The 12,253-nt window shown below is 34.9% G+C and overlaps 1 protein-coding gene across 11 annotated transcripts in view; it reads left to right on the forward strand.

Annotated features, from left to right (window-relative positions):
* The window catches only part of LOC134276809 (rootletin-like), a 153,772-nt gene that overhangs the window by 8,147 nt on the left and 133,372 nt on the right, over nucleotides 1-12,253 (forward strand). For all 11 annotated transcript variants that reach the window (XM_062759091.1, XM_062759092.1, XM_062759093.1 and 8 more), the window contains 4 exons: nucleotides 720-890; nucleotides 8,490-8,561; nucleotides 9,197-9,307; nucleotides 11,425-11,550. In XM_062759091.1, coding sequence (XP_062615075.1) covers nucleotides 720-890; nucleotides 8,490-8,561; nucleotides 9,197-9,307; nucleotides 11,425-11,550 — 480 coding nt within the window. The remainder of the gene's footprint in view (nucleotides 1-719; nucleotides 891-8,489; nucleotides 8,562-9,196; nucleotides 9,308-11,424; nucleotides 11,551-12,253) is intronic.

Consider the following 12,253-nt stretch of genomic DNA (forward strand, 5'->3'; position numbering starts at 1 on the left):
CCTAAATAGACATATGCCATTTTTGATAGCATTATATATGATACATCAATATTAGGGTATTCTCGTCGCATTCGTTACACCTGACTGCTTTATTGTCACAGGTATCCGCGTGGAATGGCGACCTGTGTTCGTGCTGGTTATCCTGCTTTACCTTTGTTTATATTTTATTGCAGTTACGTTTATCTGTGTTGTTTGTATACTGCACTGACTTATACAACTATAATTGTAAATTTTTTGGTATCTTACTTTCCTGCATAAGACGAAGTATTACGTTATTATTCTCGCTACGAGTCCTGCATATCACACGTTCGTCTACACCGGTGTCGACTGATTACACTGACAAGTCTCTAATTCTTGCCCTATTTATAGGGGTCTGCAGGGTAGTGAGACTCGGGAACTAAAATGGCGGACACATTATTTTTAAAAATCGTGTTCAGCTTTAACTAGAAATCTGATGGACCAGAGAAATATTTCATGGCTATGATAATAAATTTTCATATTTCTTTCCTTTTTGGACTCTCTATTATTTAAAAGTTTCAGGTGTAGAAACTTCTTGAATAAACAACAAACAAATGATTGCAGGTATTATTAAAATGAACTTGCAATTTTACAAACCTTCTAGCAATTTAAATGTAATATTCTTACTCACTGGCATTTTTGAGTTGTATAAACATGATAAAGTGAATTTCAAATCCTGAGTTTAACATAACACATTACAGAAGGACCAATGCGAGCATTGTAAGAAGAAGATAAAACAGCTGACTCAGCAGTTACATCAGGAGAGGCTGGAGAAGGGAACACTAGAGCTGCAGACTCAGAACTTACAGGAGCTCAAACAGAAGTGCGCTGACCAGGAGAAGGCGTTGACAGCTCTCAGACTCAGTGTACAGGTGAGACACTCAAAGTCAATGTCCAGGTGAGAAACTCAGACTCAGTGAACAGGTGAGACAAGCAAACTCATTGTACTGGTGAGAGACACAAACACAGTGTAAAGGTGAGACACTCAGACTCAGTGTATAGGTGAGACACTCAAACTCAAACTCAGTGTACAGGTGAGACACTCAAACTCAAACTCAGTGTACAGGTGAGAAACTCAAACTCAGTGTACAGGTGAGAAACTCAAACTCAGTGTACAGGTGAGACACTCAAATGCAATGTACAGGTGTGACATTCAAACTCAGTGTACAGGTATGGGACTCAAACTCAGTGTATAGGTGAGGACACTCAAACTCAGTGTATAGGTGAGGACACTCAAACTCAGTGTACAGGTAGGGAATCAAACTCAGTGTACAGGTAAGACACTCAAACTCAGTGTACAGGTAAGACACTCAAACTCAGTGTACAGGTAAGACACTCAAATTCAGTGTACAGGTAAGACACTCAAACTCAGTGTACAGGTAAGACACTCAAACTCAGTGTACAGGTAAGACACTCAAACTCAGTGTACAGGTAAGACACTCAAACTCAGTGTACAGGTAAGACACTCAAACTCAGTGTACAGGTAAGACACTCAAACTCAGTGTACAGGTAAGACACTCAAACTCAGTGTACAGGTAAGACACTCAAACTCAGTGTACAGGTAAGACACTCAAACTCAGTGTACAGGTAAGTGACTTAAACTCAGTGTACAGGTGAGAGACTCAAACTCAGTGTACAGGTCAGACACTCAAACACAGTGTACAGGTGAGAGACTCAGACTCAGTGTACAGGTAAGACAAACAAATTCAGTGTACTGGTGAGAGACTCAAACTCAGTGTACAGGTAAGACAAACAAATTCAGTGTACAGGTGAGAGACAAAGTCAGTGTACAGGTGAGACACTCAAACCCATTGTATAGGTGAGAGACAAACTCAATGTACAGGTAAGAGGATCATTTGGTGTGGTGACCAGGAGAAATTATTAAGCTTTGACAACTTTGACAAGAATGTTGGCAGCTCTGCAATTTACAACATTTTGATATGAAATTTTGAAGACCATATAAGTAAAGATTCTTTTATATTATGTGTGACATTTTGCCCCATTATGTCGTCATTGACAAGTAATTTTTCTGTGCAACAAGTCCGCGTAATTTTTGAACGGCCCTCATATTTAATTTTTGATATGGTAATATCGAATTGTGTTATCTGTATACTCAAAATTCTATAAATTTTATTAAATTCCTGCCTTTAAATCACAGATGCATTTGAATTATTGGTTTTTGATTACAATAAAAAATTCCATTGACTCGGATTTGAAATCTAGTAATCTTTTTATCTCAAAATAGATGATTTTTTTTTTCCACTAAATGACCTTGAAGTGGAATACTATTAACTGAAGTACTTTAAAAAGAAGCTGTATGGTTCTTGAGAGAAATATTTGTGGGAAATCTAAGACCTTGACCATTTTTTAACACAATTTATCTACAATTTTAAACTGTTACTCATTGAATCGATGCATAACAGAAATTATTCCTTGTTTCAAGGAAGTAACATTCAATTTATGCACTAGAGCACTGCTCTGTTAATTTGTTACTTCCCTTGTGTCAAGCACATGTGGACATTTATTCACTGAGTTTCACAGAAATTGAAAATTGTTTGATGTCTAGAAAATGTTAACTGCTCCAATGGAAGATAGTGAAATTCAGGTACATATTTAGTCTCCTTAGTTTATTCTTCATTGTGGGCTAATTGTACTTCTTCCCTAATTGCTGTCAATTAAATGGGATATATGCCATCAATTCTTTTCTATATCCATCATGGAGATTTAATTTACTTTCATACTGCTTGCATGTGTGATGTAAAATTCAGATACAGATATTTTTTCACTTGATATAAAATTACCCAGTGCCATAAAAACTCACTTTAGAAAAAAAATCTTGCATATTCTTTGAATTGACATTTTATTTTGATACTGAATTGCGTTACATGTGCAGATTCTTGGTGAAGTACAATAAAACAGATAGTACATGTACTCTGTGTTGCTCAAATAAACACACTATGAACAGATTATGGAACTTATCCCTACAAATGCTATATATATACAGTTAGGCTAAAGAATACAGATGCTAAGGAATGGATAGGATTCCAAACCTTTAACTTGGACATTCAAGCTGAACACTACTCGTAAATAGGCATAGTCCGCCATATTTCCCGTTCTTCAACGCTCTCCCTACAACTCGTATATAAGGAGCAGATCGCTAGTCAGTTCAATTTATTTCACTATAGAGATCCGACGAGTGTAGATGTACATCTTACAAAGCGTGCTACTCAATATCGAAGAAATTATAAAATTTTTCGCATTTTTTCAGAAACAGGACAAAAGTATCATGGAAAATTTAGATCAATACATTATTTACAAACAGAAAATGCACATTAAAACAAGAAATAAACGCAAAAAATCTAAGACCACGATAGGCGTACTACATGTCGGCCACGGGTTTCGAGTGTGCAATCAATGTAACGAACGCGAACGGTTTATATACCCGTCTGACAGTGCCTATTTATGAGAAGTGTTCAGCTTTCAGTTCTAAAGCTGGTCTGGTAGTGTGCATTCTTTATGAATTGATCATGGAAGTTTGTTCAAGGTAGGACTTACCCTACTATTCACTTGCATTGAATGGACCTGTATCAGTAATTTGAATGTGTCCCTATACAACTGGGAAAATATTACTATGATTTTGAAAAAGTTTGGATTTTGATCACAGGTTAATATTTCAACGGTAATTAATTCATTAAATCAGACATAACACCATACATGTATAAACATACATGGAGGTTTTGTATTAAAACATTGGTTTATACATGTATATAAGCTTAGTTAATATATCTGTTAATGTAAGTTTGATATCAAAACATATGTCAGTGGTATCATTTTTGTACAGTAATTTGATCTCTACAAGTGTAATTATCCAAGTAGATATCTAGCAAAGGAAAAAAAAAAAGATATGCAGTACATACATGTACAATCACTGACTGTAATTGTATGGATTTACAGTTTGGTGATTTTTGGAAGACGTAATTTCAAATAAATAATATTCTAATTTCAAGTAATATATTTTCTATTGACATTTCTATACTTAAACACTTTGACAAGTCCCTCCCAGTATCCCACCCACAGTGTAGTCTTGTAGAGGGACAGTGTGTATGGACCGTTCTCTTCATTCTCTGTCAGTAAGAACTTCAGGAACTCCCCATCAGGACTCAGTAGATGGATCTGATTGTTTAATATGTCAGTAATAAGGATGTTACAGAGGGAGTCGCACACTACATCGACTGGATGAAAGTGGTTTGTCAGGTTCTGTCCACGGTAGACAGACTTCATACGACCAGAGGGAGAAATAATCACTAGTTCACCTATAAAGTCACTTGTAGCGTTCACAACACAGATATCACTGTTACTGTTCTGTATAACTCTGATTGGCCATGTAAACAGTCTGGTGTGACCGTCCTTCTGGTACTCATACTCATGGATGACATCACCAGTCACTGTGATGTGTCTCACCAGACGTCTGCTGTGTGACTCTAATTTGTAAAGATATGATTCCCTTTCTCTCAGGGAGACCAATAGTCCACCGTCCACTGACTGACAGATTCCCCATGGTTCAAGTGGATCTGTGCTGATGACTGTAGAGACAGATCCTGATGGTGACAGACAGCTGATGGAATTGTTTCTACCTTCATTGAAATAGACATCACCAGTATCAGTCACACACATGTCTGTACAAATAATACTACCAATAAATTGTTGTATTTTTTTCCCTTGCTGATTGACTTTTTCTGTATATTTAGATTGATTTTCTCTGATGTAACATTGTTCTTCACTGAGAGCCTCCAACATATTTATTGATTTATCTCCATATTGATATGAGTTTATTTGAGTCACACCAATATCATATAAATCAATAGTTTTTCCAATCAAAGACTTCAGTAAGTCATTAATAATTTCACCTCTAATGAACCTCACTGAATGTTCACAGTTTGTCAACTCGTGGACCTCCAATCCAGACAGCATTTTCCTTAGTTGTCAATCAAGCTGTAATCTGACATGATGCTGTTGTTCTCCTCCATATTTTCCACTGTGTCAATGATTCTTCTCCTCTTCTTTTCTAACTCAGATTTCTCATGGTTCAGTTGATCATTCTTTTTTACCAAATTGTCTCTTATTGTTTGTTCATAACATTTTTTGATTTCTGTCAGCCTGACCATTATTTCATCAACATGCCTCTGTAGCCTTTTCATTTCAGTCACACAGTTCTTTATTTTCGTTGATCTGTTTTGATGTCTTTTCTAGCTTCTCTTCAATCCCAGGCAGATCTTCTTCCTTAATCTTCCTCAGAAATCTAAGCAGACCTCTCCTCCTTTGAGTGGTTGTCGTGATTGAAGTTTTCCAGTTATGATCTCTATGATTTGATTTCGCACAATCTTCACAAATGACTTTATCACAGTCCTCACATATAACGTCAATAGGTTAATCATGGGACTCACACATAGCAATGTGCTCTTGAGGAGAGGCACTATTACCCATGTTTGTTGGATGTTGGCTACCTCAATGACCTAGTTTTTGGTGTGCATATTAGGTAACAACAGGTTGTGAAGTCAGACATTAAATTTATTCAAAATACACTTGGATGTGCAATGAAACGTAAACATATAGGTGTATTCTGCACTGTACACATGAGATATAATCATTTGAACCAGAAAAAATAAGGAAGATATATACTGAGCAAAATTAGTTTATTTATTATAAAACAAGGATAAAACAAAGTAAAAAAAAAAAAAAAAGACACAGCACTTTCAATTAAATTGTGATATGAGCTTGTTATCACATAACAAAATAAGGCAAATTTTATCCACAATTGTGTGCTGTTTTTAAGAAATATCATGAAACTGATCACAGATACTGGTTTGAAAAGCCAAATTCAGTTTCAACATGTGTAAGGTCTCCAATTGCAGCAATAACAACAATAGCAACAACACAATGGTGTCTCATGCTCCTTATTAGGTTCTGATCTCAAGCATGGTGATCTGATTCAACTCCTGCTGCAGGGCAAGGGTTAGTTCTACTACGTTGTTGACGTTATGTCGCTGTCTTAATCGACGACCAAGAATGTCTCAAACGTGTTCAAAGGGTGACAAATCTGGCCAATCAAAGATCTTAACATCATCCTGATGAAAGACAGACTGCGTGTTGTGCGGGCATTGCTCATGCAAGGCAGGACTGTCAATGACATTGAGTTAGTAGTACTGCTGTGAGAGATTTTGAGCTTGAAGATTTGCAAACCTAGCTGGGTTTTTTTAACACTTAGTCCACATAACCTTAGTCCAGTTGCATGGCATAATTCCTCTGCAACTTTAGAAGTAGCCATGAAACGGTTATGTCTCGACGTTGTAAGAGTGAAAGGATCTTGCATAAGAAAGTGTTCAGCGACATTTCTGTTTGAGCAACTGGCGTTAGCATCTCTATAGTCGTTCAACATTTATTTTTGAAAAGTCCAGGCCCCGGGATCATGAAACATCTTAAGCTTAAGTCAAAACGTTTTCCAATTCGAGGTTTTTGCAATTTTTCACCGGTTTTCTTTTACAAGCGTGCTCAAAGGGCATTTCAAGTAAAAATTCTTTCAGGACCATGTCCGTTCGAGCAAACCCTTTTGAATATTTTTGAATTTTCATAACGTCGGACGACGCGGTTTCTGCACGTCAAGGTAAAAAATGAAGTGTGTCTTTTGTTACCTTTTTCTATAGTAATCTTATGTAGAAACAAAATATATAAAACATTCGAAAAATATTTTTAAAATTATACCTATGGAAAAACATTTGCTAAACTTATTTTTCTCAGTATATATACTGTAATATACATGCAGTATATAATTTTTCTGATGTATACAACAAGATTTTAAAAGTAATTACTGAATTAAATAAAAATGTCCTGCCAGGTGGACATTATTGTTGTTTTATTGTCATGAACGTTACTTTTTGTTTTCAATGATTGGCTACAGAGATTATAAGTTTTACTTGTCATAGTCCCTAAATAATGTAAGAGGAATTTTACAGTTGTATATCCATTAATGAGAGTTACTGAGTATTAAATTCACCGCATAAATAAAAGATCATAAACATACCATTAATTAAGTGCTCTGAATGCTCAGAAAATTTTGGGAAAATACCGGTATTGAGAGATATACAAATATTTTACTTTGGCAAAAAACTACAGGGACTTGTGATAAACTAAGGATATACAATGTAACTTACATTAATGGTTCATTTCAATTTCTTCTCACAACAAAGAGAAAATATTTTCTAAAAAAAATTAACAGCACCTAGTGGTCTTATATACATGTATATGTTGATGCTAGATACTGGTACATGTAAAACATCTGCATTTGTTTAAAGTGGGAGGTATGGATTTATATGAAGGTTTACCTTAATAATGAACACTTATGACACAATAGCGGTGTTTTTCTTTGAAGTTTACTGTTCTGTAATTTAGCAATACAGAACGGGACTATGGTGGGTGGAGCTACGTTCCGTTCTATATTAGCCCTGTATACTGTCTTGCATTAGCCAACTATTCTGTATCTTAAATACAGCACGGTCTAAAAATAAATCTGATTCAATTTAGCAAAAGCACGTACAAATAGTAAAAGCTGATGTTCTATTATAAATTTTGGAGAAATACCCGGTATTAATCCTGAGAATGTAAAATGTCAAAATTTCTCAATCACTTTTTAAAAACGTATTCCACACAGAATCTACACGTAATTTAGATCCAAATGAAAAGGAAAATTCGCAATAACCGAAAACATCCCCTCTCCTCGTGCAAAATCATTCAAGTCCATTTTTTGCATTTTTATTTTTAAAAATCCTTTCCGCTTACGACAGCCACACGTGTCTTTCACTTTGTTTTTAATGTAGCAATTCAATTAAAAAAAAAAAATCAGTAACACCAAAGTCCATTGAAGAATTTTCTGTAAATCCTGTTTTTTTGTAAATCTAGTTAAAATAGGATTTTAAGACCCCTGAAATATATTATAATCAATCTCCCTCTATGATAGATCACAATAATTACGGTTAAATCCTCCACTTTATCCATTAAGACTGAAATTACTCCATTACATCTACCCCGTTAAATTATCAAAACTAATCTGACCAAATCTAAGGTTTTCCACGGAAATATATATACTGCAGATGCGTACTCCCCGTCGGGGCCTCATCTCCAAAACTCTGGTGGAAGTTTAGATGCTGCACAGTTATAAAGTGGGAGGAGCTATTTTTGATTGATTGTGTCACAAATCATTTAGAGAACTCGACAGGTTCTGTATCATAGATACAAATTTGGGGGTGGAGACTTGTGCTACGCACTCGTCCACCCCCAAGTTTGTATCTACAATACAGAACCCGTCTCGTTCTCTAAATAATACTTATTGAGATAGTACTGCTGGCTCTCTGGACCAAGTCATGAAATACATGTAGAGTCAGGTGGGATTCCATTTCAATGATTATCTCTTTTTACAGGAGAAAGACAGAAGGATAGAGTTGGTACAGCACAGGAAAAGGAAGAAAAAATCTTTAAGGCCTCATGAGAAGGTAGAAACATTATCCAAAAGCTTTTCTAAAGCATGCATGGGCATAGTATGTTCCTGTAAAGTCAAAGCATGTTTTGAAAAAAAGTACATAAAATGTTTTATTTTATGATTTTTAGCTCTACTGTTCAGAGACCAGAGGAACTTATGTGATAGTAAGATGTCCCCCGTCCATCTGTCTAGCTGTCTGTCTGGTGTCTAGCTGTCCGTCTGTCTGTAAACAATTTTTTAAAATGCTACTCCTCCTACAGTTTTGGTCTGATTTTAATATAACTTGGCATACAAGTAGACTACATTAAGATACAAAATTAAGTGCATTGATTTTTGATTTTGATGAATGGTGTTGCTATGGTTACTAAAAATAGAAATTTCTGTGAAATACCTTTAAAACGCTACTCCTCCTACAGGGTTGATCTGATGGCAATGGCTGCTTTTCTCATCCTTTGTTATAAGTACAAACCAGCAGAGCTCCAGACTCGAGACTTCTGGTTAATAATTAAGAATTATTGGAATTTTGATACATTTATGCAGTAACAATATATGATTTATTGTTTTTTTCGGATAACAAAATTTTGGATTTTTGATTTTCAGTACCCTCCTAATAATGTAAGTTAAGGACTTGACTCTGATTAATTACAGGGTGTAAAGGAAACATTTTATGGGTATGATGAAGACGACACATCGCTCAGCTCTGACATTTCTCTCTCTCTGTCCACCGGCACCCTGTCTGATGAAGAACTCTGTGAAGAGGTGAGAGGAGTTATCTCGCTCAGGGTTCGACACTAACTTTTTTACCTTGGTGGACCGCAGGTCTACTTGTCAAAAATTATTGGTGGACCTTCTCAATATCTGGTGGACCTTTATAAATGTTTGAATTAATGAATGAATCATTACATGAGGCATTAATTAAAGCTAACTTTAATGCATGCCGATTCCAGTCAGACTTATAAAGCATAAATCTAACCAGTTAACAGAATCAAATCAATTAGGGACTAGTCAGAATTTTTTTTGTCAGAAATATAGTTGAACTTTAAAAAAAACCAAAACGTACGTACTAATCTACAAACCAGAAAATTTTTTTTTTAAAATTATTATCATTAAGTTACAATGGTGAAAACGTAAAACCTGCATTTATTTTGTTTCCAAAAGTAGATTAAATTTAAAATTCCAATTATTAATTAATTTATTCAAATATTAAACAAGTGAATTTTTTATGTATTTATGGCTAGATCTTTTTTTTTTTAACTACGATGCAAAACTGAGATAGAAACATGTATGTGTATTAAACTATTAATCAATTATTTTTCTAAATTTATTATTTATTTAAATAAGTAAAGATATAATATAAATCAAGAAAAAAATGAAACTGCAGATTAGTTATAAAATGTAAATTACGCCTATTTGAACATCTATTAAAAAAAAAATGCATAAATGCAGCTGTCAATCAAATCTAATTATCTCCAACTGTGTGCGTTCAGGCGTGAAGTGATTTTCACACCTCTCTATGCATTACGTAAACAGAAGAGAGACTGGCTAATTTGGCACGGATTTTTCATGCTTCTTATTCAAGGTCCACATTGAATGTTCTTGCATCTCAATATTATTGTTTTAATGTTGGAGTTATCAATTTAACATGTAAAATATATCGAGTTGCTAGGTGCCCCTGATTACCTAAAACATTATTTACATATATAATATTTTTTTGTAAAATACAGATATGGAGGAATTAATAATTTTGAGTTACGGATTTAAGAAAAAACCTGGAATTTCACTGTTTTTTTTTTAATACGGTGTTTAAATTTTAAGTGGACCGACGGTCCACCTAGTCCAGAACATTTGGTGGACCTTCCAATTTTTTGGTGGACTCGGGCCGCCGGTCCACCATTAGTGTCGAACCCTGTCGCTTGTCAGTCAGAAGAGTTGTTATCTCTCTTGTCAGTCTGACTACAGAAGAGTTATCTCTCTTGTCTTTCTGACTACAGAAGAGTTATCTCTCTTGTCTTTCTGACTACAGAGGAGTTATCTCTCTTGTCTGACTACAGAAGAGTTATCTGTCTTGTCTGTCTGACTACAGAAGAGTTATCTGTCTTGTCTGTCTGACTACGGAAGAGTTATCTGTCTTGTCTGTCTGACTACAGAAGAGTTATCTCTCTTTTCTGTGTGACTACAGAAGAGTTATCTCTCTTGTCAGTCTGACTACAGAAGAGTTATCTATCTTGTCAGTCAGACAACAGAAGAGTTATCTCTCTTGTCAGTGTGACTACAGAAGAGTTATCTCTCTTTTCTGTGTGACTACAGAAGAGTTATCTCTCTTGTCAGTCTGACTACAGAAGAGTTATCTATCTTGTCAGTCAGACAACAGAAGAGTTATCTCTCTTGTCAGTGTGACTACAGAAGAGTTATCTCTCTTGTCAGTGTGACTACAGAAGAGTTTTCTCTCTTGTCTGACTACAGAAGAGTTATCTATCTTGTCAGTCAGACAACAGAAGAGTTATCTCTCTTGTCAGTGTGACTACAGAAGAGTTATCTCTCTTGTCTGACTACAAAAGAGTTATCTCTCTTGTCTGACTACAGAAGAGTTATCTCTCTTGTAAGTCTGATTACAGAAGAGTTATCTCTCTTATCAGTCTGACTATAGAAGAGTTATCACTCTTGTTTTTGATATATATTTTTTTGCTTGTCAATGTGCTATGTAGGTTTGATCTTTTTTTCTCAGCCCCCCTCTCAATTTGCTTCCAATGCCAATGTTATTGATGGCTTTATAGCCAAAAAAATGGTTCATTGTTGTAAAATATAATTGCAAATATTTGTTATCTAGCTGTTACCCTTTCAGTTGAATGACATTTTTATTTTATATTATTTTTTAGCTGTCTCGATCAGAGATAGAGAAAAATTACCAGAAGCTGATGAAGGAACACTTAGAACTCCAAAGACTTCATGCCATATTGACCTCACAGTGTGGAACTAACCTTGACCCTCAAAGAGAACTCAAGGTGAAGGTCATTTCTTTAGTCAATTACAAACTGCATCCCTCACTGTTTTGTCTAGTTAATTAAGAACCTTCTCTACACTGCACACTAAAGAGTTCTGATTGTAAGGTATTTTTCTGCAGTTAGAGTGATCTGCCCCTAGATCTAAATTGTAAAAAATAGAAAATTACAATATATTCCTCAATTTGTAATTAATTCAAGTATTTTTCACATTTTAAAAGGCCAAGATAAATTAACTAAACATGTTATTAACATGTATTTTCTCTACTGAAGTAATTAATAGTGATTTCTTTTCTGAATTCACTGATACTGTGTTGTCTTTGAACATTTTTCCTGGGAGTAAATGCCACGCACCATACAGTGAAAATTGGATAAATAAGCTCAATTTTAATGCCTTTATAATGATATATTTTTCTCAATGTCCCAAAAAATTTTTAACTTGTGTAGAGAGGGTCCTTAAATGTAGTCTTGGGAATCCATTTTATATGTGCTGAAATATGAGAAGTTAATTCACTTTGATTATCTAGTCATCAGACACTTTATGTCCTTTCATTAGCCCAGATAAAGATTCTGTCTTAGATCAAAATTCTGATTTCAATGAGAAAGTTGTGTTGTCATCAACATTATGAACATCTTTTTTATACATCTGCTTCTAATTTGATTGAGAAAATTTGATAAGTGTTTAATCAATAATTAATCTGAACAT

The sequence above is a fragment of the Saccostrea cucullata genome, unplaced genomic scaffold (genome assembly GCF_032062105.1).
Source record: "Saccostrea cucullata isolate Sc308-1 unplaced genomic scaffold, CSIRO_AGI_Scuc_v1 ctg476, whole genome shotgun sequence".
In the NCBI taxonomy this organism is placed as follows: domain Eukaryota; kingdom Metazoa; phylum Mollusca; class Bivalvia; order Ostreida; family Ostreidae; genus Saccostrea; species Saccostrea cuccullata.